The sequence below is a fragment of the Brachyistius frenatus genome, unplaced genomic scaffold (genome assembly GCF_029030835.1).
Source record: "Brachyistius frenatus isolate BFR_SWC_R1_liver_20210118 unplaced genomic scaffold, ASM2903083v1 Contig_33, whole genome shotgun sequence".
In the NCBI taxonomy this organism is placed as follows: domain Eukaryota; kingdom Metazoa; phylum Chordata; class Actinopteri; family Embiotocidae; genus Brachyistius; species Brachyistius frenatus.
Window position 1 is genome coordinate 4,083,808 of NW_027210632.1, and position 27,079 is coordinate 4,110,886.

General features: G+C 44.2%; 3 protein-coding genes across 5 annotated transcripts in view; 1 reads left to right on the forward strand and 2 right to left on the reverse strand.

Moving 5' to 3' along the window:
• The window catches only part of LOC138621995 (ankyrin repeat and BTB/POZ domain-containing protein 3-A), a 160,608-nt gene extending 146,672 nt beyond the window's left edge, over nucleotides 1–13,936 (reverse strand). Inside the window, exon 1 of one of the 3 annotated variants that reach the window (XM_069700435.1) lies at nucleotides 12,724–13,936. In XM_069700435.1, coding sequence (XP_069556536.1) covers nucleotides 12,724–13,588 — 865 coding nt within the window. In that variant the 5' untranslated portion in view covers nucleotides 13,589–13,936. The remainder of the gene's footprint in view (nucleotides 1–12,723) is intronic. The other 2 variants (XM_069700437.1, XM_069700436.1) reach the window with 2 other exon arrangements.
• Nucleotides 13,937–18,204: 4,268 nt separating this feature from the next.
• On the forward strand, nucleotides 18,205–26,562 carry LOC138621996 (cryptochrome-1-like). The gene is made up of 13 exons (XM_069700438.1): nucleotides 18,205–18,483; nucleotides 21,857–21,965; nucleotides 22,067–22,209; nucleotides 22,312–22,496; nucleotides 22,586–22,674; nucleotides 22,833–22,973; nucleotides 24,031–24,342; nucleotides 24,958–25,109; nucleotides 25,210–25,412; nucleotides 25,757–25,873; nucleotides 25,981–26,079; nucleotides 26,184–26,243; nucleotides 26,422–26,562. The coding sequence occupies exons 1-13, from the start codon at nucleotides 18,326–18,328 to the stop codon at nucleotides 26,517–26,519; spliced, it is 1,866 nt and encodes a 621-aa protein (XP_069556539.1). The 5' UTR covers nucleotides 18,205–18,325; the 3' UTR covers nucleotides 26,520–26,562.
• The window catches only part of syt10 (synaptotagmin X), a 37,684-nt gene continuing 32,210 nt past the window's right edge, over nucleotides 21,606–27,079 (reverse strand). The window contains exon 8 of the transcript XR_011310986.1: nucleotides 21,606–21,632. The gene's annotated coding sequence lies outside the window, so the exon portion shown is untranslated. The remainder of the gene's footprint in view (nucleotides 21,633–27,079) is intronic.

Consider the following 27,079-nt stretch of genomic DNA (forward strand, 5'->3'; position numbering starts at 1 on the left):
AGAAAATTCAGCCGGTGAGTGCAACAAGCGTGCGGTGATTCAGAGCAGAAGTTCTCCGAAGTGGCTCTCTGTTTTTAACGTCTCGCTTGTGATCATTATGAAATGCTGCTCGTCAGTGGGAGGAAGTGTTTTCCCGCCTACATGATAACAGCCAGCAAAAAAAAAAAAAAAAAAAATTGCTCCATCTTCACACGACCTGAGTTTTGTGAGCAAACTTCACATTTTCCGGGATGCTGTAGTGCGACAGTATGTCACGGACGCCTGTTTCCACAATGAGCAGTCATTGAGAAACGGCTTATGTAACTGTGGGCTTTAAAAATCAAACAAAAAAAAAAGAATTAAAAAAAAAATTTCAAAATCGCATTTGTCTTTGTCGCTGCGAGCTGCGCGAGTCGGCGTTCGCGCTCGTCGAGTCGGGATTAAGTGGCGGAGTCAGAAGACAAGAGGAGAAAGAAGGGCGCTCGAGTGAGGGTCTTAAAACAACAAAGGTATTCCCCTGGACTTCATTACCCACAATGCTGCGGCTCTCGACACCGCTGGCCTATTTTGTGTCACTGTGGAAAGCAGATGGTTGTGCCCGGAGCGAGAGAGCCTAATTTCCCATCACCACCTGGGAGCAGGCGGAGAGTGATCCGGCGCTCGGCCCTCATTAATTAAACGCTGTAATGGCGTGCGCGTCCTGTTGGGATGAAACACGCCACGCTGAAACCCCGTGGCTCGGGGAACAGGAGGACATGGACACCGGCAGGAAGCTCTATTTATCTCTGTCCGTTTCAGAAATAACAAACGACACTCTCCCCTTTGTTCTGCTTCTCTTGTTACTTTCTGACGACTACAGATGTGTCTGGATTTAAGCGTTTTCCTTAAATCCACCTGGTTTTCAATGGAGTTTGGTGCGGTGAGGTGAACAGGAAAACAAATTCACAAACAATCGCACGAACGCGACAAACACGCTCTGCGCTTCTTCTTCAGTCATTCAGGGAGTAAATATTTTGACATTAATGCGAACCTTTTTCTGATGTAAACGCAGTAAAACGACAAACGAAGGCAGACTTGTTACAAAAAGATAAAGGTGTGAGCTTGAGTCAGAGTTGAGTCATAAATCTCAGCTTCACACAAACAAAAAAAATACTTTAAACGTTACTGACTCGCGACTTGATCTTTACATACTGAATAAATGATACAGCATCTCTGAGCACAATATTAAAACATAATGCTATAAATCAGACTACCTACATTTAGTCAAGCCAGCATTAAGAAATTAGAGCAGATGGAAATGTACAACTGCGACTTATTCAAGATGTTTATTGGGACTTAATTGCCAAGAACGCAGACTTACTGTTGTCATACAAAACAAGGACTTTGTCGCACTTCTGTAAAAAATCACCACGAAAAGGTTCGTCCCAATAAGCCGTGTTTCAATATTGTGCATGAAATAAATCGCAATTATTGTATGACAATCATCAGCTAAAATATCGCGGCCGCGACAAGTTGTGTTCGTTTCAATCACATCAATAGAAGAAAGAAGAGAACAGAGCGGCGTAGCCACCTGTGAGAGCAAATACTCATTAGCAGCAGGTCTGTAGCAAATGGTGATTTAAATTGTCTATTAATCTGCTTGGCTTTTTGTTTTTTAATTCATCACTTAGTAAAAGTTTGTCCAATTTCAATATCCGACTTTATAAATGAGAGAATGACGCCAACTCTTTATGTTTGTGAAGCTGGAACTCACAAATGTTGGTCATTTTTGAGTACATTTGATAAATCAACAGTTAATTATTGATCAACCTTATTGTTAACTACTTGTGGTCTATATTTATTTTGTTCAAACAGCTGGTATTGCTGCTTTCCGTCCGTATAAACTTGAAGACTCACACTGTATATTTAGAAGCTCCTCTTGGTCCATGACTTACAAGTATTACGCAAGCACTACACTGCAAGGCAGGCGCAGTTCCTCAGTAAGCCCGTGGATAAAACTGTGTAAGGGAGGTTTCAGCTCCACCGGCCACCAGCTGACAGACATCATCTGTGAGGTTATATTTATTTATTTATTTATTTTAAATTTTATGAAATCATCCAATCAGTAGCATTCAGCTTTTAATCTCTTTTTGATCCTTTAAAGCCAACTTACTGCAGCTCATCCATGCTTAAATGAAAGACAAACAAAAGCAAACAAAAAAAGGTTACTGCCCTTTTGTTTGGCATTTCATGTCATTGTGAAGTTTGAAATTTGAAACACGCCAATTGCAAAGTGGTCTCTATAAATGCGGACGGTCATGAGAAAGCCATGTGAAAAACCGTCCTCGGTGATTCTCGCAAAGCCTTTAATCACCTCTGCTCGAACACGAGGGACCGACCAGAGGAAGCCAAGTAATCATGTTACAGTTGGGAGTAATCTATGCTTATCGAGGCTGCTGGAAGACGTCAGGTAACTATGAGTGTTCACATTGAACAAAAATGTGACCCGCCACCGGCAGCAGCCGTCCAGCCCTGCAGGAAGGCGCCGACACGCACACACAAAAAAAGCTTCAAACCTGCTGAGGTCAACTGAAGAAACTCTGAACCACCACAAGCGAAAAAAAAAAAAAAAAACATAAAAGTCTTGCAGTGTAAAGGAGAGACACATCAAAGACTTCCTGTATGCGAAGGAAGTTCTCATAAAATTTACAGGAAATCTGGTCGATGGGAGAAGAAGAAGAAGAAGAAGAAGAAGAAGTGTCAGCTTACGGAATAAAAAGGGCGCAGACTGGTACAAGAGGAGGAGGGTTGAGATACCGCTGTCCGGGTTCTGGTCCAGAAACCTTGTGAAGCTGATTTTGTCTTTGAAACCCTCAAGAACATGTTTAATTCGTTCAGTAAAACGGCTGCATTGAGTCACAGAACCAAGTGGCGCAAAGACGAGCTCGGACATCAAGTCTTTGTTCGTAGGCGGCTGTAGAAGCAGGTTCGTTTTTTCTTTTTTTTTTGCACGACTTCAACTAGCGCCGAGGTGCACGGAGAAGGATAACGAAACTACAGGAGGTGCAAACTCCAGCACAGGGAGACTGGGTGTCCCCACTTCATGTAGGACTGCACATCACTGTTGTGCCTGGTCCCACGCTGTCAGACCAGGTTTTGATTGGCTTCAGTTTTCGAAAGTCAGAACTGCAGGAAAGACGCTTTTCTCAAAGTCTGTAAATGCGGCGGCAACAAAGGCATTCCCGCTGAAACCTAAAGGTGAGTGCAGGAAATCAGAAGCTGAAAGAACTCCCAGTCACACAGGTCGGCAGACTGTGGCGCCGCAAAGGACCGTTTACTGTGAAACCTTAGCTTCCACTCACGCTCACTGTATTTACTCAGCGTGGGAGTTGGATGGAGCTTCTCTCAGCGTGGGTAACGTGTCCCACATTGTCCCACATTGTCCCACATTGTCCCACACAAACATACTACGTTGATTCCCATTTGGTTTGTTGGTATCTGGTCACAACGTTAACGCAAGACCAGCAGGTTTGGGCTTTTTGGCTTTATCCCGGTCGACTGGGTTTGTGGGCAACACGGAGCTATGACACGCTTTATGGAAGTACTCGGATATTAGTCAGTCGGTGCCGTGCGACTGGGGATGAGTATCGTCCAAACGTTTTGATACCGGTACCAATACCACTTCTTGAGCAATGCTTTTTTTTCCAATAAAAATGTTGTAAAATAAAAACATTTTGGTTCAAGTCTTTAGTTTTCATGCAGTTTAGAAGGGGAAGAGTGTAACTGAGTTTTTTTTTTTTCTGAAGCTACAAGTTTGCAAAGAAGCTATCGCTAATTAATGTGAAGTAACTCAGAGCAGTAAAAAAAAAAAAAAAGAGTTTGAAACGAGTGACATAATGTGCTCTAATGTCAGATTTACTTATCGAAGTTGAAAACCGAATGATTTTATTTGATCTCCGTGAGCCTCCCAAGTAAATACCGCGTATCGTAAACGCTGCCGCTCACTGACGAGATTCGCTTCTGTGTAAAAGTAACAAAAGGTACGGTAGGTACTGAAATTTGGTCGCGAACGGGAGGGATTTTTTTTTCTTTCGAAAGAATGAAACGAGGAAGAGCGGTCGGAGCCACAAAACTATCAAAGTTCAACACCGAGCTCCTACATACGAGACAAGAGGCTTCAAAAACACGCCCCCCCCCCAAAAAAAACAGTTTGATCCTCTTCTAGAAGGTAGCAAAGCCACACAATCAGAAAAAGCGATGAGAATTTAAAAAATTCATCTCAACTGTGGGGGAAGGAGGACGGCAGCCGAGAGACACGCATCTTTCGCGTTCCTTCATTTTGAAGTGCGGTCTGCAGAGAGGCTGCAGAGCAGTCGCACAAATGTCGACAGGAAATTGTGTATTTGTTTCCAATTCAAATGCATTTCTCCTCGCACACAAACAACCTCCGAGAGTCCGTATTAAGTGCGTGGAGTAATATCAGCGGGAGGATAATAAGCACGGGAGGCGAGGGCGGTGACTGATGCCTGCTGCTTTTAAAAACAACTCGCACGGTGCCGGAACAATGGAAGTCATCTGCCCAGCTGCATAATTCAACAGCACGAGGGCGGGGTTGTGATACATACCCAAACCCAGCATGAATATGTTGTTGAAGTGATATGATTGCATGCAACAATGCATAATTGTTTCCCGACAACTGATTTAATCAAACATTAGAATTCAAGAGGGCAATCAGGGCCGATTTTTTTGTTGTTGTTTTGTTTGTTTGTTTATTTGTTTCCCCCCTCTCTTTCTGTGGTCGCACAGAGATCCTGTATTTTATTTTATTTTTTGGCAACACGTCTCAGACGGCCACACACAGCCCTGACTGATAGTCTACCACTTGTGAATTAAGAAGCAATCAAAACAAAAACAGAAACCTCCCAGAAAGACAAAAAGCAATCTCTGACTCAATAAATGGATGTCAGAGGGTGTGATTCTTTTCGCACCGACATCCTCATTTCCCGTCCAAGGATGACATCAGCGGTACAGAAAACGTTTCACAAGCGGTCAATAGCTTGACTCACAGAATAACGTCCGAGTTCTAACAACCGGTCGATTGGCCTCACTCGCAGCCCTGTTTTTCCTCAGAAGAACTTCTGTGTTAGTTGCCGATTAAGAATTCCGGTGACGGCTCGAGTGCGGCTGGGAATTATTCTGCAAATATTATCATGCTCGGATTGTTTTCTAAAAGCGCAGAGAGTCTCGAGAGACCACACAAAAAAATTTTTTTTAAATGTTCACGCTTAGAAAGTGCGACGAGACGCATCAGAGAAGAAGAGCCACCAAAGACCGAGGAACAGGAAACCTTCAGACACCCGACACGGAGGGGAACTTGCAGCACAGCTGACGAGTCATAATGTGGTTTTTCACCCGCAGATGCGAAGCGACTGATTTCAATCTTGCGGCGTATCGCAGCAGCTCGATAAAGTCCCCCGCTTTGATTCTCACCTCTGCTGCACGTTGTGCTGATCTTTACAGGAAGTTTCTTTTAAAGTGGCGTCTAGAAGAAAAAAAAAATGAACTGCAGCGTGAAGTTCAATATTTTCAAAGCAGTTTTTCAAAAGGAAAAAAAAGTCAAAACTATGTTTTTCATCTGATTTGGCTGAACTGACCGTTTAAAGTCATGAAACATTCTAGTTAGAGGCTGAACCCTAATTCATACACATCTAAAACATTTGAAATGCAGCAGAAGGGGGGACAAAAGAGAGATCGTCTATGATGTTGAATTAAAAGCGAAATCCAATTTTGTATCCAAGTAAACATGTTTCTTCTGTGGTTTGGGTGAACATCCTCTGGCCTCGCTTATAAACAATTTAGAGCGGAAAATAAGCTGCAAAGGCCTTCTTTTTTTTTTCTTTCTAGAAATACAGTACTAAAAGAAAATTACAAATTGTTACTGAAGTTCAAATTAAAGCAGACGCAACGTCAGAAAAAAAAAAAGGCTGCCGATGCTCACTGCTTTGGATCCCTACAGGATGTAAGTGCTGAATTAAGTGTTTGCACTGTTGACAGATAACATCAAATTACACAGTTTGTTCTGACAGCTGCTGTCACAAATTGTCTCAACATCAAAGACGCCCGGCGCGTCTCCACACTTCCAGGATTCATCTCACTGTGCCATCACTTGGATGTTTGTCAAAACTTGGACTGTACAATTAGGTCATTTTGACATGACGCCGTTGTTTGCTCTGATTTCTTCCTCTACTCCCTGAGGTGTGTGTGTGTGTGTGTGTGTGTGTGTGTGTGTGTGTGTGTGTGTGTGTGTGTGTGTGTGTGTGTGTGTGTGTGTGTGTGTGTGTGTGTGTGTGTGAGGTGAGCTCATCAAACACATAACTCCAAAACCAACAGCCCACCTGTTGTACAGACATCGCACTCACAGCAAAGGTCAAAGGTCAACACGGGGAGCTGATCTACACACAAGTCTTTCTACATGACCGTGAACTCGGTCTGAAAAAGCTGCGACGTCACGATCATTTCTTACATGAGAAACCAAAACACAAAAAATGAATGTGTGTGTGTGTGTGTGTGTGTGTGTGTGTGTGTGTGTGTGTGTGTGTGTGTGTGTGTGTGTGTGTGTGTGTGTGTGTGTGTGTGTGTGTGTGTGTGTGTGTGTGTGTGTGTGCCCGTTCTTATTATAGCGATGGTTCAGCCTCGATTCAACACCATAAACAACAGCCACAACACGGAAAACACATTCCTCACGCCCCAGTTAGTGCAATACAAATATTAGTCAGAGCCGATATAGATATGTCAAACAGAGAATCTACATTCAAAGTGTCTTATTATCAGGTATGTTATCTCCACTCACCTTATTTCTTACGTTCTAGAAAAATAGCTGGGAAGTGACTATTCTTTGTTACGAGGGTCAGAAAACGTCCCTAAATGAGACAGAATGGGAAATGGGGCTAAATCTTTCTCATTACGGTCCAGTGGATATAATATTATTTGATCGTAATGATCAGAAAAGTCCGATAGAAGTAACTAGCTCTCACAAAGTAGATATCTTTTATAAAACTGTATGCTTGGCGCCACGTCTCAAAATGCAGCTAATGCGAATTCATTTCACGACAAGGCACAAAGTGAAACTGAAACTCTATATTCCTGCGTCATTTTAAAGTAAATGCAGAACGTTATGAGACGCGCAATGCTGGTGGTTAAAGAAAAAAAAAAAACAAAAACGCTTTACGCTTTTGAACTTTGGTTATTTTCCCCCAAAACATTTGTTGGCTGATGAGTAACAGGATATGGCTGTATAGAAATGTCAAAGTAGAAACAATGCAGAGCAATATGCTGTCAAGATGATTTCAGACCGCATTTATAACTGTTTTAAGGGTAAAATGTCCCAGTTTACTGATTCTTGTGCTTTTAAACGAAGACAGCTATGTTGAGGGAGTGTTAAAAAAAAAAAAAAAAAAAAAGTTCAAGTATTGACTACAAAGACAAAGGACTTGCTTTGAGTCCACAGGTCTAAATGTCTCTCGGACATTTTTATCTCGGCCACACAGACCGGATCAGATCAAACGCCGCCGTGGACCCGCAAGCAACTTGGTATTAAAAAAAAAAAAAAAAAAAATGAATGAGAGGAATTATCATCTTTGTTCTTTCTGCAGCTCCCTGGTGTTTTCCCATTGCTAATTCCTAATCTTAATGACTAGCAGATAAGCACGAGTGTTAATTAAAGAGAGCTGCATGGTAATTATATCTCAGAGGGACCTGCGCCAGTGCCCCCTTCTGCACCAGCTCCTCCAGCTGACACTCCAACCCGTTTTTTGTTTTTTTTTTTTTTTTCCCTCCTCCCTCACAGCATCAGGCATTCGACGCTCTCACTCGCTCTTCTTATTATCTCATCCTGACCCAGTGCATTCACCTACTTTCTGAAAAATGGAAGGAGGATCCACGCTCCAATGACATGGAAGTAATAAGAAAAAAAACACACAAAAAAAACACTTTGAGATATATATATATATATATACACACACGAGTGTTTGGAATCGCAGGGGAGCACATGAAATCAAAGCCAATATTTTCATATGAGAAATGGATGGGGTCTCATAAAAATACACCTTGAAAACAACTTCGCCAGAACTTCATAAATCACCGAGCGCTGCTGGAGAGGTGTGGGGGAGCGAGCCTTTTGCTCTTATGAAATTACTGCGACATCAAAATCCATCACAACCGGCAGCTCCTCACACCTCGACCAGAAAGGCAGCAATCTGTCAGCTCATCTGCGACTCCCCACCCTCCTCTTCCTCCTCTTTCTCCTCCAAGAAGAAGGACAGGCGGATAATAACAACAGAATGGACAACAAAAGGCTTTGCCAGAATCATGTGGTTATGAGTTGAGCTTATTAAAAAAAAAAAACAGTGGAAAACAAATATGCAAACACCCCCCCGCCCACCACCACCACTACCACCAGCAGAAAACACAATAAAATATGGTGTGAAAGACAGACAGTGAACAAGGAGGGTGAGGAGGCGCCCCTGCTGCTAATTTAATAGACCGACTATAGCGGGCTATGCAATTCCATTATGTTGTGTCATCTGTCCCGCGGAGGTTGGATCGGTTCCTTGGGGGAAGGTCACGGACAAACGACAGATATAATCAGATACAATCGAGTCATTTGGGAATCCTAATTTAAACGCCGGCCCGGCAGTTTTCAAAATCTGATGAGTGCGCTGTTTGTTTTTCCCACGTCGGTTGTCATTAGACGGTCTAACATGACTGGCAGGGTGGCACCGTTAAAAGATTTGACATGCAATAATTGTGCCAAATGCTCATCTAAGTGCACCAAAGTCAATATGTGAAAGAACTTTTTTTTTTTTTTTAAAGAATGCTTCCCTGGAAAGTTGATTATTGCAAACTAATGCAGCAGCGGGTCTGTGGTCTGACATCCTCACACAGAAAGTAATGAATGGGGCTGTTTTTGGTGCCCATGAAATGCTGCCAGTGTGTGTGTGTGTGTGTGTGTGTGTGTGTGTGTGTGTGTGTGTGTGTGTGTGTGTGTGTGTGTGTGTGTGTGTGTGTGTGTGTGTGTGTGTGTGTGTGTGTGTGTGCCCTTAAAAGCCTGTCTACAAAGGTGTTGGGCAACATTTGTCAAAATTTCAAATTCAAATTTTTGCCACCTACAGTTACTTTCAACAGGACAAAACTGCCCTCGAGTTTCAGTCGCCCTTCTCACATGAACTTTATCCACATAGCTGCAGCCTTGAGTGTATTTTAAGTCTGTTTTCTTGCATTTCATGGGCTGAACTACAGTGACTGTGTAAGGGGCTGTGAGTGCTGCCAAAATGAAACCCAAAAACGCACACATGTAACAGTTCAGGTAAGCGCTAAAGTGGCTTTAATTGATATTTTGAAAAATTCATGTGAAAGGCTTTTCTTGTTGTGATGATGTTACAGAGAATTAGCAGAATTTGTTGCCTTACTCGGCTTTAGAGAGATTTACAGCAAGTTTTTGGATCTCCGGTTGCAACTTTTTCGGTCGGCTCTCGTCGTGGCGAGCAGCTGTATTCAGAAAAAGGGGTCTAAAAACAGCTATTAGTTACGCGCTCGGACTCAAACAACAGACGGACGCAGTTATCAACAAGGTACTGGACACAGAAGAGCATTTCGCCGCCAAAAAAAACGGAGACAGTTCCCTCAGGAGTTGGTGGAGACCAAAAACGGAGCTAAAAGAGGGCGTACTCGTCTTAGAAACAAAGAAGTCGTGACTCATTTCTGCGATTGGCCATCTGAGTCACTTCTGATCAGAAAACCACCACAAAAAACATCAATGAAGGCAACAAACCTATTGGTCACATCAGCAAGAATGTGTTTTCCTTTTTGCTTCATCATCTCCTCCCTTAACAGTCAACTATATTCTAGGTGGGACTTGTTTCAGAACAAGCAAATCAAAATGAAAGACGTGAGCAGCTTCAACCTCCCAAAAGGTTTTTCTTTTCCAATCCGCTCATGCACTCTTGCCTTTTTCCCTTTCAATATTAGAAACCCTGCAGAGATTCAGAAAGTCCAGGTTGGAACTGCAGCGTCTACGTCTGGAAGCAAAGGCGGCGAAGAAACGCTTCAATATGGCCGTGCTCATTAGTCAGCGCGAAGAGGGGCTGTCGCGTTCGGTCAGTGGGAGTGCAGAGACGCGTGGATTCAGTCGTTACGTGCCGAGCGGCTGCTTTTGTTCCTCAGGTGAATTTTTAGACAAGAGACCCGAGGTTTCAGCACCAGAAGGGCTACCCTGCTCCCGCCCACCTGCGTCTATATATATATATATATATATATATATAGCCTCATTTCAGCCAGCAAAACTACACGAAAGATGGAATTACAGGCACCTGAGTGGATGATAGAATAATACGTGATGAAGGGTGGATCATTATTTGGCCTCAGGTCTTTAAATTCAATAAAAAAAAAATTAAAAAAAGACTCCTCTTTAAGTGTAGCCAGGTCCTGTCAAAAAAATTTAAATTAAAAGTTCAGCTTCATCTAATGTTTGATAAGTAGGTCAGGGAAAAAAAAGAAACAGCATTTTTATTTTTTTTAAATCCTCACGTTTTTGCCTTCTTAAGCATCTCCGAATGACATGCTGCTTTTTTGTGTGAGTGCAAAATTGTAGCCTCCTCTGCACCATCAGGATATGATGCGCTCTACGGAGGAGGAGGAGGAGGAGGAAGAGGAGGAGGAGGAAAAGGAGGAGGAGGAGGGGGAGAGAGAAGTAACCTGCTGCTCAGCTACATTTTAAAGACATATAGTAGTCGTGTACAAGGTCAAATATCGACGTCAAATAAGAGGATGAACGAGGGAGTCTGTTAAGATCAACTGTAACCCAGTTAACTGATAGGCAGAACAACTAATCTGGAACGCTTCTAATCCGGAGGATTTACTTTTTTGATTGAATATCTTTGGGATTGGTCACATAAACATAAAGACATGATACAACACGATGTCCCTGGCTGCATGTCTCTGGTCTACGATTGCCGTCCCCACCGACCGTTTTCTATGCTGCTCTTTTCTCTCTGCGCTCTCCCCTCGCGCCCCAACCTGGGTGAATTGAATAGAACTTTATAAATCAAAAAGGTGACTCAATTAATCGAGAGGCAGATTAACCGATAAGGAAAATAGGTAGCTAATTTCCACTCGAGTTCAATTTCGGTGTTTCTGCTGTCACTTCTTTAGGGCTGCAACGAAAGATTATTTTCCTTATCAAGTCATCTACCCGTTATTTGCTCATTTAACTAACTTAGTCTTATAAAAGTCATCAAGCCACAGTCCAAAATTCAAGAAAATTCACATTTTGCTCAAAATTGGCATCCAAATTTAGTTGTAGATGTTGTTTTTTTCCCCCTGTCAATCGACTAATTGTTTTATCCCTAAAGTCCTTCTTTACATTGAAATGTATTTGAGGTGAAATGATATGGACCAAGACGGGCTGGATTTAGAGAAAAGAACCCGTTACAGAAACCCGGCGTCACTGACAAGGATTTTTAGATTGCATTGCATCACCGAGAGCTGTTTCAGATAAAAAAAAAATTCTTCAGGCTTCATCTGGAACAATCTTTTCTGCTGCTATTACAGACCAATCATCCACAAGATACGTGTGCAAAAAAATTCATAATACTTGCAAATCGCGCTGCAACAACCAGCGACAGAGTTGCAATATGATTCAACATCACGTGGTCCAAGTTTGGATCATTTCAAGCCCCTTCTAGTTTGTAGCTTTCAGCCAACTCATTCGGGGCTGAGGGGGGACCAGGCCCACACTTGACAGGTTACACCTTCTGCAGTGAGACAGTAGCATTACCAACAAGGCCAAAGCACACTATAAAAACAAAACCTGCTTGTGCAAAAAAATATAAATAAGTACAAAAAAATCAGGGCGGCACACATCACAATGCACACGCGCCTCCCAAAACTCTGTCACAAACACTCATTAACGGTCACAGCTCTCGCGTCAGCATGACAACACAATAGCTTCAAAGAAAGAGAAGTTGGGAGCTTGTTTGATCTGTTTTTTTTCTTCCAAACCATAAATACCTGTTCTGACACTTGCTGCTGCTACTTTGATAACTGAGATACAGGCAGTTCCTGTTTCAGAGGTGGGGCCTGGAGGTCTGAGCTCAGGGTGATAAATATTCAAGAAACTGTCAAGTCCTTTTGTTTTGGGGCTGGAATCCCACAGCAATATATAAGCAGCGGTTATTCCATCACTATAATTACACAGTTTATAGTCATGTTACTTCTCCAAGCGGGCTACACCTTGCTGGTGATCAACGACTGTCCATCCATACAGCTTTGTTGTCCTCAAAACAAAACATGAACAGAAGTTGCAAGGAAGATATAGCCTGCTGTGTGTGTGTGTGTGTGTGTGTGTGTGTGTGTGTGTGTGTGTGTGTGTGTGTGTGTGTGTGTGTGTGTGTGTGTGTGTGTGTGTGTGTGTGTGTGTGTGTTTGATTTGGAAAAGAGAATTGAGTTTTCCCAGATCAAGCCTCATCCTCCCAGTTGAGTCACCACTCTGCCTTGTGTTAAAGATACAGCCACTTGTTTCTAGAGATTTCCTGAAGCAATTCAGGAAGTGCTGCTTTCCTTGTTTCAGAGAGAAAACCGAGTATGATTTGACTTTATCATGACACCAGAAGCCCCCAGCATGCACAGAAACCACAAAGGTGACAATCATATTACAATAAATAAGCACTGCATGTCAAGAATTTCTTTATTTTTTTTTTTTTTGCTTACCACTTGAATTCTTGCCGCATATGAGGTGTTGGGAGGGCTGCAGCAGCCCCCAGATCTCCGAGTCGTTGCTGATGGCTTGCTCCAGTGACTCCAGCGTAAACTTGGGGACCCCGTTGTCCCTCTCCACCAGCGCGCTGCGCAGGACGCGGCTGAACACCTCTCTGAACAGGCTCTCCATGCAGGCAGTGAGGTATATGGCAGCGTGCTCGTGGATCCTGAGAGCCACCCGACTATCCACCATCCACCTGAAGAACTTCCCCACGGAGAAGACCAGCCCGCAGCGCGCCGACTTGCCCCGGCTGAACTTGTCCCCGGTGCTCATGTTGTAGAGGGACAGGGCGCTCAGAGCCGCCGCGATGCAGTTGACGGAGATGGTCCACGATAGCACCACCTTGATGGCGCTCTGGATCTCGTACTTGGTGCACTTGGCGTAGCGCAGGCCGAGCCGCTGCGCCTCCCGGGCCACCCTGACCAGCGCGCGGCTGATGAGCGCCGAGAGTCGTGCCAGCACCTCCGGAGGCGGGTCGCCCACCATCAGCTCCTCGTCTTTCCTCAGTGCGCCCTCCACCTCGCCGAGGCTCCATGGCACGTCCTCCAGCTCGGGCAGCTTGGCGCACTGACCCGACCACTCCAGTATCTCCGTGTCCTCCGCCAGGACGGTGTTGACTGTGTCCAAACTGTTCTGTCTGCTGTGCATGGATTCGGTCAGATGCCAGCAGTTGCCCCCATGCGAGAAGGACTGATGCGTGTCGGAGCAGCACAGCGACACGCTGGACGACCTGACCGAGTCCGCGGCTCCACCATAACCAGAATCAAGCGTTAAATCCTCCAGCGTCCTCACTACTGTCTTACCCTTGCCTGCCATAACTGCACCGCATACTGTTGGGTATGCTTGGTCTCTCAATTAAATGCCACAAACTCGTCTTTTGGTGCCCTTTTCCCTCCGTCGCTCGTCCGGTGATTTCAGTATATCCCCCGCAGTTTGAACAGTGGAACGACAGAAGTGAGCATCTACTTTTGTCCTCCTCGAAGTGGCTGAACGTCTTCGCTCTTCTCCTGTCCACAACTTCATCAGCGTAACCCGAGAGCGCACGAACCCTCCGCGCTCACTGCAACAGTGTGCGCAGCGCCGGGCAGGACCGTGGCGGAGAGGAGGAGCCCGGAGACCCCGCGGGCTGAAACGAGCCAATCAGCATCATCCATCAGCTGTGACTGACAGAGACAAACTACCTGCTGGTCTCTCAGCAGAGGATACCTGTGCTGGTGGAACATACCGGTGCAAATGGAGATATACGAAACGTAAGCTGCTGCTCTAAACCCATCTGTTATTTGGAGTGGCGTCGCTGCAGCGTCGTGGTCACAGCTGCAGTGTCGTGTCACGCCAGAGTCAGGACAAGAGGAGGATTCCCACCGAGAGAACACATGGTGAAAATGCTTTACAATATCATGCAGAAATATGGAGAGTGCCCAACATAAGAGCTGCATTAAAAACAACCTTTTTTTTTTGGTTTGTTTGTTGTTGTTGTTGATGAAACTCACTGACGAGGGGGATAAACGTTGAGGAGGGGAAATTTTCTTGTCGATCAAATGTTTGGTTTTTTTCCAGCTAACTAGAGGTCATGCACTTGTTTTCTCTCCTTTCATGGTGTTCCTATATCCCTGGTTATAACCATAGCAGTTCTAGTGGGTAATTAAATGTTGCACCTGTCTGAAAAAGCAGCTTTCTGAGCGTTTTAATTGAAAATAGATGAATTTTATTCACAGTCTGTTCCCCGTTAGGACTCCCTCCACCCACCAGAGGTCCCCAGCCTCCCTCTCTCTGTGTCCAGTCTCCTCTCTGCCACGCCCACCCCACCTGCTGCCAATTCCTCAATCGGCACACCTGCAGCCACTCCTGCCAATCAGCCTCTGACTGACAGGTTCTAAGTTTTTGTCTTTTTTGACACCTTTTAAATCACTTCTTAAAACATATCTTTTTATAATCGTATTTTGTTATTTTCAAGGATGCACCTGTTTTATTATTACTTTTGTCCTTTGTTTTTGTATATGTATTATTTGCCTGATTTTATTCACCTCATAACTGCCATGGTCTGGTAAAACCATGTAAAGCACTTACTTTGTTTTACAAAGTGCTGTATAAATATAGTTTATTGTTAGGGTTCCTACTGACCCCTGTCTGAACTTTGACCTCTTCCTTACCCTCCGTATTATATTGTCTTTCAAATAGATGAAATTCACCGAGTCCTGCAGTGACAAGCTGTTGTTGTGGTTGGTTTTTTTTTTTTTGGAGGGGGGGGGGGTGTTTTTGGCAAGTTTTCCACCAAAGTTCGTGAGAAGTGAAAGTAAGTCTGCAGCAGAAGTCGTTTTCACGAGGAACACCACAATCCTTAATGCCTGATCCTTATAAATATTTAACTGTTCAGAGTACATCGCCCAGAGCTTTCTCCGATCACAGATATTTCTCACATCCAGCGATAACACGGATAACACCGCCCTTATTTTAAGGTTTAGCACCACTTTATCACAGTGTTATTGAACCATCCACTCTCCATAATACAACATTTCTTTTTGCCGGGCCATGAAAACAAAGAGAGAGCGAGCAGAATTGTGAGGACGTGCTGAGAGGAACAGTTGGTGGAATGATGATTCATCCATTCTGCCGGGGCTGCTCCTTGTACGTCTTAGCTGGACCAACCATCTGTCCACGCTGCCTGCCATGCCGGAGGCCCTTTTCATATTTTCTTAGCATGACACTGCATCGCTCATACCAGAACTGGAAAAAAAAAAAAAAAAAAAAATGTTTTTACTACACTGGAAATTTCAGGGCATGTGGGGTGAGGGAGAAATGATTGACAGGGAAATGTGTAAAAACAAATCATGCCAGTGTTCTCCTGTCATTGTGGGGCTGGCAAATGCTACACAATAACACTACCAACACGTGTTATAATTTTTTTATTTTTTTAAAGTATTTCACTTTGTCACGAGCCTCCGCAGAAACATAGTGGGCCCCTGAATGCTGTAAGATAATTACAGATAAGGACCAATGTGGGTTGAGTGAATGCTGAATTATTTAGCTGTCAGCAAATATTGTGACGCTGCAGCTGATGACAGAGAAATGTGACGAGAATATACATTTTTACATGAATTCCATCAAGAAAAACAGTACCTTTTTTTTAATATCTTATCATAACAATGTTATTTGCATAAAGCAGTCTTTAAATACACATTATAGAAATAGTTTTTTTTTTTTTTTTTCTGTAGGCTGAAGCCACCATTAGCACATCTCTTCCTCCAGTCTGTGACGGTAACCGGGTTCTTCCCCGTGCAGTCTGCCACAGGCTCTTGATGCAATGCAGCAGATCTTGCTGACTAACTCAGGTGAGCGTGGTGGAGGTGGGCAGCTGTCAGCTGCGTCTCTACGTGCACCGCGCTTGCTCCGGAGCTTGTCCTCTCTTATTAAGCTTTGGTTGCCTGGTAACAGCAAAATTATCATGATTTTCTTTTCCCCTGCAAGATGATAGAATATTAGCTTTTTAGCCAGCAGAAGAAATAGTATAATGTAAACATGTTTCCTCAGTCAGGCTGTACAGTCACGTTTGTTGTTTGGTAATTTATTCAATCGTGTGCTTTTATATTTTCCCCTTGCTTTGTGCCTTATACTGTGTTATGTCTATACATTAGGCTGTAAAACCCCTTTATTGTTTTAATATTGTGTATGCTCTAATTTGGTCTGAATTGCCTGTAGTTAAAAATAAATTGATATTTCTCAAATTTGACTGTACATGTAATAATAATAATACAAGCAAATTAGCTTATATATGATTTTATATATAGAGCTATATATGAGATAGCCTTTATGACAGTATGGGAAGAGTAAAAGAAAAAAAGGGCAGCATCATGTGAGAACTTCTCATTATCCTGTTTGTATGTAGATTGTCAATCAGGCAAAGGAGGACGTGAGCGGCACGATGTTACACTCCCTCTTAGTGGACAATATAAGGTACTACAACTGGCCAAGACAACATTTTCTATCTTGCATAATTACAAGCCATTTTATGTAAGAGTATTGTGACGCATTTCTTTCTTTTTCTCGATATGATTTTTTTTTTTTGTCAGAGGCAAACAGAAAAAGTCTGAGCTGAGTCTTTAAACAGACTCAGCTCAGACTTTTTGAGATTTGCACTTTAATGCTGCTTAAACAGCATAAAGTGCAAATATAACATTTTCCAACTGATCTATGCCTGCAAGTTGGGATCAATTTTGACAACAAATGTTAAAGTATGGAGGGTGAAAAAGCCATGTTTTATCAAGTGCGTCACCTATCGTACTACTACAGACCTACACACACACACACACACACACACACTAACATGCCGGTGACGCAGGAGTATCGTCCGCTCATGCCAGACTTCATGTGCTGATCCGGGTTCTTTCATAGTGAACACGCAAATGCGCGCTGGCTGTTTGAAACTTCTGTTGGGTAAAGGTTCCCATTTTGACTACAGTATGTTCTCAGTATAACTTTAGCGTTTATTTATTTATTTATAAATTATCAGCTGCATTTAAAACTTGCAGAAAGCTAGAAAACGACCTCGTGCTTTGTCAGATAATTATTGCCAGATGTTCCCTAGTTAACCTACACAACATGCCGCAGCTGATCAGTCTGCGATACGTGGTCATAACTCGGTCATTAAAAACCACAAATCAGTTCACTGTACACGCTGACTGTCTATCTCAAGCACGCTGCAGAAACGTGACCACGTCCACAATGACTCGGACCAATCACACAGCTCAGGGGGGGGGGGGGGGGCTGCCCTTTACGTCTTCTGGTGGGCGGAGTCACGGTTTGTAGGTGCGGCGAGAAGGTTGAGCAGCTGTTCGTAGACGCGGAGGATACATACTGGAAACATCTGCTCCGCGGTTTGAGAGACGACTCGCAACGGAACCGACAAATTCCTGCAGCAGCTAAGTATATTCTAGGCGACATTAGGACGTCGGATTTGACAGCATCGCTGTTAGACATTTTATTTACATAACCAGCTTTCCCGATATTGGCGGCGGGGAGCAGCCGGTCCAGCTTTTTAATTTACGAGCCAGTTAGTCACTCTGTTATTCAGTTGGACTTAAATCTGCCTCTAGAGTGCACAGGTGTTCATTATACGTGCATATTTTATTTTTTTTATCATTCAGAAAAACAAGTTACACAACAAACCAGGCTTGCGGCGCCTCAGCGGGACGCGTCCTAAAGCCCGCCGGGTTTGTTGTCACGTTGCCGGGGAGCGCGCGCGCGCGCCGGTCTCGTGCCCAAATGGTTCAGCAGTCAAAGGTTTGGAAAATTTTCGACATTATGGAAAAGGTTCTGTTAGAGCAAGGTTAATTAACGAGTCGGACTTCATTCAACAAAAGAGTTGTATGCGAATTTAGCATACAAGGACTTCTCTTCATACGTTTGGATTCCTTGTTATTTTTGTTGGACTTTTTTTTTTTAATTTTTTTTTTTTTTTTAAACCCTGTCTGAGTCGGAATAAAACTCAAGCGAGCACCAGAAAGACTTGATATCACTCCAAAAGGATTAAAAAAAAGGGACTCGTCCAGTCGAGTAATGGTCATTAATACGGTCCACTGGTTCAGGAAGGGCTTGCGGCTCCACGACAACCCGTCCCTCAAGGAATCTCTGCTGGGAGCGGATACCGTCCGCTGCGTGTACATCCTCGACCCCTGGTTCGCGGGATCCTCCAACGTCGGGATCAACAGGTGGAGGTGAGCAGAACGCGAGCGTCTCAAGCACGTGCGGACACACATGCAATTAGTGAGGAGCACCTGAGACGTAACTTTATTTATTTGCAATCAAGTTGCGTGCACTTGACTTTAAAAAAAACAAAACAAAAAACAAACACACATTTCAGCATGTTTCACATGTTTGTTGCAAATCACGTCTGTTTATTAACAAATCAATTATTAGTTATTAGTTTATTGTCAGATTTACAATTTTGGTCATAATCTGTAACTTTTCAAGCAAAAAAAAAAAAAAAAAAAAGACAATTATTTTCAGATTGCAGCTTCTTAAATGATGATTTGTGGGGTCTTGTATGATGTCTTAGTGAATGTCTTTGCTGGACACTTGAAATAAGCCCTTTGAAGATACCATCTTGAGCCTGTACTGCTATTTTTTTGACAATTTTCTTATATTCTACAGACAAAATGATCAATTAAGAAGATGATTTATAGAGTAACTGATACCAAAAATAACTTAATTAATCCATGAATTAATGACTACCAACTAGTTTGATAATATATTAAACATTTTGAGTGATTTGTTAATGGAAGATATACTGAAAACTCTGATGACAGCTTCTTTAATGTGAATTATGTCTGGTTACTTGGCAACAAACTAAATATCTTTTGGTTGTAAACAGTTGGTTGACAGTTTTCTCCCTTTTTTTTTGACATTTTAAAGGCCGAAGAGTTTATCGATTACTTGAGAAAATCATCGACAGGTTAATTTATAATGAAAATAATCACGAGTTGTAGCCATAGATTCAATAATTCAATTCCACCAGACTTTAAGTGTCATATTGAAACTGTGAAATGATTGTGTCATAATAAATCCAAAATATTAGAAATAAACAGAAGGATTGGAAACGATGAGCAATCGTTGATATCAATGTGGAGATATAAAATCACGTGCGTATAATGTGCTCTCCTAATCTAAGTGCTTTGCACCCCTGCTCTCCATCCCGATCTAAAAGTGCATAAAACGGTCATCTTTACCCCGTAATCACCATTAAACGAAACATCAAGAGCAGATGAAACACTAATTATATCAATTAAATGGGTCAAAATGAGTAATGGCCGTTGACATCACACGTCATTTATAACATTACCCCCCCCCCACCCTCTCAGAAAGGCGAGTAAGATCTCAGATTGGTAAACTGATTTGGTGTGGAGGTCTGAGAGACTGGGATTATTGTCTTGAGTGGCATTCGTGAGGTACAATTGTTGTTTATAAAAGTGTTTATTTACACATCTGCAGCTCCCATACGCTTTCATATGAAGTTTTCCCACAACTCATTACAAGCACAGACCGCAGATTGGCACTCTGGTTGTGGGATATTAAATGCAGGTCGGTGTGTATGGCGATATTAAAACACCTGATGGACATGGAGCTGCAAAACACTTTCTGCAGTCTGAACAACATTTAGGATGTCACACGTCAGTTATCAGGTGTTTCTTGGAAGGTTTTTTGTTGTTGTTGTTTTAAAAGCAAATAGTTGGCATTCCTCGTTCCCCAGACTGTGTGGAAACTTGCTTGATCGGCAGATTTAGCACGCCTGTAATGAGCATCCATGTTACGCTTCCACGGTTATGTAACAATTTTATGCACATATCAGACATGTACATTGATTAAACTCCTTTTTGTACAGAAATAAAGACATAATGAGAGGATTAAAATCGGTCAAGAGACCTCCCTGGTAAAACACACATATATTAAAGTAATTGAGGTTATTTCTTTGCTTTCCTGCTCCCTGCTGTTGCTTTTACAAAAAACAAAAAAACAAAAAAATCTCCATACAGTCAATTTCTTTTTGCAAAAAAAAAACCAACAACCCAATTTAATTCCTTGTACAAGTACAAGTATGACTGAAAGCTTCCGTTTCCAAAAATGCTGACGCATTCGTGCGCTCTTCTCGTTGAGATCTGAGCGGTGATCCTCAGTGAACGAGGCGGATCGATGCGAGATGACGCAATAACAATAGCGCCCCCCCCCCCCCACCCGCCCACCCCCACCCGCCCCCCTCGACATCGTCAGGCAGGACCGAAGTAGGTCAGTGTGTTAGTGGGATAGAGCGACCGTCCCCTCTCCTCTTTTTTTGACCTCCTTTTCGCTCTCCCGCTCCTGCAGGCGAGACCCCGACTATCTCTGCTGAGCTCATCCCAACATCTCATCTCCATTTTCATGTAATTAGTCATTAGTGTGCGGTCGCTCCACAAAAGAGTTGTTTATTAAAAAAAAAAAAAAAAAAAAAAAAAGTAGGAAAAATAATGAAAAGCGGGCACGTTTCTTTTTGCGCGGCGCAGTGAAGCTTTGCGTTTGAGTAAGTTTAAGCTCAAGCTCACTGCTTTTGTCGTGGAGTGGAGTCAGATGGTCGGAGGTTGGCTTCGCGGGTCGGGAGGGCAAAGCACCCGCGCGTTGAAACGGTGAACTTCACTGGGATTTTCACAATTGTATGTAATTATTGTTAAAAGAAAAACACAATTGCAACAAATTCTAATTTATTTTAATAATAGTTTTCTGCAATGTGTTTTAAAGTCACAATGCACCAACTATACACCGACACTGATATATTCTCACATGTGAAATATTAGCATTTGAAAATATTAATATTTTGATGTAACAGCCACGTGAATGATTGTCTGTTGAGACGTGTGTGTGTGTGTGTGTGTGTGTGTGTGTGTGTGTGTGTGTGTGTGTGTGTGTGTGTTTGTGGACGCCCCCTCAGATCTGTGACCCACCAATGAATTATGCCGGGAGGATAATAACTATCATTACAGTCTCCTCTGCTCTGCTGAACTCGTCATGTAGTCGAGTGAAGGGGTGCAAACTGCGAGCACCACCCATTTTTTTCTGGTGTTTACAGGATTTCTTGCGCTGAGAAAGAAAAAAAAATGAACAGAAGTACAGTTGAAAACGATATCAGAGAAATGGGAGGAAAAGGTGAAATGAAATGTTTCCGCCGGTCACGTTTTCCTTCTGTTAGTTCGTTTCAGCCTGAAGGATTAGCTCAGGCCCGTCTTTAAGATTCGAGCGTCTCTTTTCCTCTCGTCCCCAAAATTTGAATGTTTGCGCTTCGCTCTGCAGAACGATGTTGACTTTAAAAGATCGGCATCTTTTTTTTTTTTTTTTTTTCCTTAAAATATTTGACAGTTGTCCAGGATGTCAGTTCTTCCCTGAAGCGACAGCGACGCGTTCAGCAGAAGCCGTCCTCCTTCGGTGTTTTTCCGTTCGTCTCCGCGTCATTCGCTCTGGTCAGACGTTTCCGATGACTCAGCGCTGCTCGCCTCAGATCGCTTCTTTTCACAGCGACATCTATTAATAATATTCTGACATGTGAACCGTGTGTGTTTTGCGCAGGTTCTTACTGCAGAGTCTGGAGGACTTGGACTCGAGCCTCCGCAAGCTCAACTCTCGTCTGTTTGTGATTCGAGGACAACCCACCGATGTCTTTCCCAGACTGTTCAAGGTGACGTCTCCATCCGGACGCAGCTGCAGAATCATTTCACGTGAAGTCCGTAATATTCGTTAACTTTTATTTTTTTTAATTTTATCGCCCGTTTCCCGCAGGAATGGAAGATCACTCGTCTCTCTTACGAGTACGACTCCGAGCCCTTCGGCAAAGAGCGAGATGCGGCGATTAAGAAGCTGGCTTCCGAGGCCGGAGTGGAGGTGACGGTTCGCATCTCCCACACGCTCTACGACCTGGACAGGTGAGTTCACGTCGCCGCTCTTTCCGCCGCCGTCCACCAAAAACAACAAAACAACAAACAAAAACAAACGTCCGACCTGTACGTCGCGTTCCTTCTCCGCAGGATCATAGAGCTGAACGGCGGTCAGTCCCCGCTCACCTACAAGCGGTTCCAGACCCTCATCAGTCGCATGGATGCGGTGGAGGTCCCCGCCGAGTCCATCACGCCCGAGGTCATGGGCAAGTGCACCACGCCGCTGTCCGACGACCACGACGACAAGTTCGGGGTCCCGTCCCTGGAGGAACTGGGTGAGTTCAGCGACGACCGTTTGAACAGTTCAGATACTAAAACTGCGAGCTTAACTTTTAATGCGCGCTTCTTTTTGCGACCCCCGCAGGTTTTGATACCGAGGGTCTGTCCTCGGCCGTGTGGCCGGGGGGCGAGACCGAAGCCCTCACGCGACTGGAGCGGCATCTGGAGAGGAAGGTCAGTCGGGTCGGATCGAATCCGGCCGAGAAGTGTCTTTCAAGTCAAACATTTATACGGCCGTCGTTTAAAGTGGATTTTACGGCTATGTTCGGGTGGAATTTCTCAGATGCCGAATTGTCACCGTCAAATGTTTTGACCGTTTGTGCTCCCGTCAGGCGTGGGTGGCCAACTTCGAGCGTCCCAGAATGAACGCCAACTCGCTGCTCGCCAGCCCGACGGGCCTCAGCCCGTACCTGCGCTTCGGCTGCCTCTCCTGCCGCCTCTTCTACTTCAAGCTCACCGACCTCTACAGGAAGGTAAAAGCGTGTGTGAGAGACACGGGGACACAGAGACAGAGAAGACAGAGAGAGACCGAGAGCGTACGGGCTTTTCACAAATCTGCGTGGGGTGTGCTGGCTCTCACTGATTTAGGGCTTCGGGGTTATTTGTAGCTTAAATCCAAAGCGTTCATTTATCCCAGTTTATTTTAGTCGGGTTTACTGGCAGCGTGTCCCGATGTTGTGATTAGGAGGTTAAAGATAGTCTGAGAAAAAAAAGAAAGAAAAGATGGCTGCCAGAGGAACTAATTCTGATCCCTTTCACGAGCCGGTCGGGAGAGCGCGAGCGAGTCAGCTGAAGACGAACCTGAACAAAAGGCACGTGTGAGATTTCTGCCGTGACGGAAGTAATTCGGCTTTTTATTCAATTTTACGAGAGAAAAAGGCTTCCGGGGCGAGAAGTAGTTCACCGTCGGGATAATAGAAACATTTTCAGCCGATAAAGTAGTTTATGATCCATAAATCGCAGTTTGGAAAACTGCCAACACGATTCATCGACACTGTTTTTAAAAAAAAAAAAAAAAGATCATATTCTCACATTTATTCTACGTTCATTTTATTTTTCATTTGCTATAAAGACAAAAGACATAAAAGCTGATTTGTCTCCTTCCGCGTGCTTTAGTGTGCCCCGTGTGCAGATGTGATTTACTGGTTGTTTATCCCACCATGTAATGGTTCCCAATTTATTCTGGAACGAGATGGATTATCTGGCGCGGCGCCGCCTCCCTCTTGAGTTATGATTTGGTATTTGGTGGACGGCCGCGGAAATATTTACATTCAAGAAATATAAAGTTCTTCAGAGGAAAAATGTCCAAGAGACTATTTTCCTTCTTTTTTTTTTTCTTCTTCTTCTTCTTCTTCTTTTTTATTCCGATCACTCGTACTGAAACGTAGTCGGATGTAAAGTTTTGCCTCCAAAGCATCAGTAGGTGTGACGTCCTGTTGTCTTTCCTGTGTAGAGAGGATTATTGGCTGATGTGACTGGAACATGCGTCTTCCCCCCCCCCTCCCCTCCTCCCGTCCCGCCCCCCGCCAGGTGAAGAAGAACAGCTCCCCTCCGCTCTCCCTCTACGGTCAGCTGCTGTGGCGCGAGTTCTTCTACACGGCGGCCACCAACAACCCCTGCTTCGACAAGATGGAGAGCAACCCCATCTGTGTGCAGATCCCGTGGGACCGCAACCCCGAGGCGCTGGCCAAGTGGGCGGAGGGCCGGACCGGCTTCCCCTGGATCGACGCCATCATGACCCAGCTGCGGCAGGAGGGCTGGATCCACCACCTGGCCCGACACGCCGTGGCCTGTTTCCTGACCCGGGGAGACCTGTGGATCAGCTGGGAGGAGGGCATGAAGGTAGACCGTCGGGGCGAAAACCCAGTTGTCGTTATGCCTTTTCATTGCTGATATCGAAGCGCTTTGTATTTGATCGGACTTCTGTTTTACTGATTTTATGAAGCTTGATTTTGTTTCTTAGCGTTTTGGGTTCCCACCGAGATTTGATGGTTTTCTTGCGTCCGAAAGTTGTTTTCATGCCTTCGGCAGAAACAAGTTTCACTGCAGTTCGTAAGCAGAAAAGGACTTTGATAGACGGTTCGTTTGTAAAATGTCCGAAAACAGTGACATTAAATTTGATATCCTCAAACAGCTGGTTTTGTCCAGCCACCAAAATAATGAATTTAAAGCAACAGATCCTCGTAAAAGTGAAGCTAAAACTTGGAAATGTTGTCAGTATTTCTCATCAAAACCTAATTTAAGCAGTTTGTTTACAAAATGTGTAGGTAGTTAAAATAAATGGCGTAAATCTAAAATCCTAATTCCGCCCATAATTCTACCAATTTTAATCCATTTTTTTTCTTTTTCTTTTTTTTCTTTCACATTCAAACACCGACGGTAACGAGACTTTAACCGAACCTGCGGGGTAAAAAATAAATAAATAAAATAACGCGAGGATTGTTCGTCCGTGCGCAGGTGTTCGAGGAGCTGCTGCTGGACGCGGACTGGAGCGTGAACGCCGGCAGCTGGATGTGGCTCTCCTGCAGCTCCTTCTTCCAGCAGTTCTTCCACTGCTACTGTCCCGTGGGCTTCGGCCGACGCACGGACCCCAACGGAGACTACATACGGTGGGTTCACGTCTGCACCAAACCGCGCGCGTTCGAACCAGGGGAGAAATGTTGAAGCGATCGCCGCCCGCAATCTGAACCTCTTCTCCCCGTCGCTCAGGCGCTACCTGCCCGTTCTGAGGGGGTTTCCGGCCAAGTACATCTACGACCCCTGGAACGCCCCGGAGGCCGTGCAGAAGGCGGCCAAGTGCGTCATCGGAGTGCACTACCCGAAGCCCATGGTGCACCACGCGGAGGCCAGCCGCCTCAACATCGAGCGGATGAAACAGATCTACCAGCAGCTCTCCTGCTACCGAGGCCTCGGTGAGCGCCCGGCGCACTCCGACACCTCCATTAATATTATCGAGGAGGCTCGTCAGATAAACGACGATCGACCGAAATCGGTTTCCTTTTTTTTTGTGCATTAATTATTAACATTCTTTTACTAAATCAACATCAGTTTTCATCCAAATACAGTCACAACATAAACATCTGAGACTTAAGAACCGTGTGCTTCGAATGAACCCTTCACATCTACATGTGGAGCGGGTCTTTTACAGTAGCCCAGAAGGGACAAACCACTGAGAGAAAACGGATTGATTTGATGTGGATTTATCTGTATTTGACTTCATCAGAGCAGCTGACGGTCTGTTTCTCTGTATCCGCAGGTCTGCTGGCTACGGTTCCCTCCATCTCCAACGGTAACGGCGTCGGAAGCGGCGAGACGTCCTCCGACGCGATGGGCTTCCCCGTCGAGGCTTCGCACGACGCCGCGGCTCCGTCCGGTAAGCGGGGGCGCCGCCTCCTCCCGTCCGCACGTCAGACGCCGCGTCCGCGGCAAAAGCTAACTGAAGCTGGTTTTTTTTTTTCTTCTTCTTTTCTTTTTCCTCAGCCTATCCCATGCTGGTTCACTCCCAGGGAGACTGGCAAAGTGGAGTCATGATGTACCTGCAGGGGGAGCCACAGAGCAGCATCGGCACACACCAGCAGGGTGAGGACCGACCCAGCGGTCAAGCATTTATGCTGCATCATGCAAATCCCCCCCCCCCCCCCTGTTGCTTCTGTGCTAATCCTTCCCTTTTGTTGATGTTCCAGGTTACACAGCCGGTACCAGCATGATGCGTTACCCTCAAGGCGCCCAGCACATCCAGAAAGGTGAACCAGTTTACGACGTCTGTTGATATTTGCGTGATGAAATCTTTATTTATGTGGTTGAAGATGAAAAAAAAAAAAAAAGATTTAGTATCATTATTCTTTGTTTTGTGTACAAAACCGTATTTTTCAGAGCAGCTTTCTAAACTCTGCTGTTTTATTTTTGTGTCCTCCCGCTCAGGGCCCGAACACCACCTCAACACTCAGACCAGCGGCAAACGGCAAAGCGAGGACTCTGGGAACGGCAGAGGCTCTAAAGTCCTGAGGCAGAGCCACTGAAGAGGTACGCAGCAAACACGAATCACGGGAAACATCCGCTGAGCTCAAACTACAGTCTCACGATCTCTTTGGATATTTTATAGCTCTTTAATCAGATGTTTTTTTTTTTATTTTTTTTTATTTTTAGGATCCTTGTGTTCTTGTGAATGTTTTCTCATTCTTGTTTCTCTTAGAAAATAAATCTTGAACTCATTGATGCAGCCTGATTTAAAATGAAATTAATATCTGATAGTTAAAACTGGAGCTTGGATTTTAAATTCGGGGGGGTAAAAGTAGAGCAGTGGTGTCTTCTCAGTAATCAATATGAGCAGATACCCCGAGAGGAAAAAAAAAAAAGGCTGAATCTTTTGTGTCCACTGAAACGTAAAGTTCATATATTTCCCTTTTACATGTTTGTCTGTACTGTGGCTTTATCATTAAAACTGTTGAATGCATTTATAATCTGAATTTTTTTGTTTTTTTGTTTTTCTCTCCGTGCAGGTGTGTTTTTTTTCTTCTGCAGACTCGCCGTCAAGTCACGTTGTGTAAACGTCCCGAACAAAAAATACAAAAACGGACGC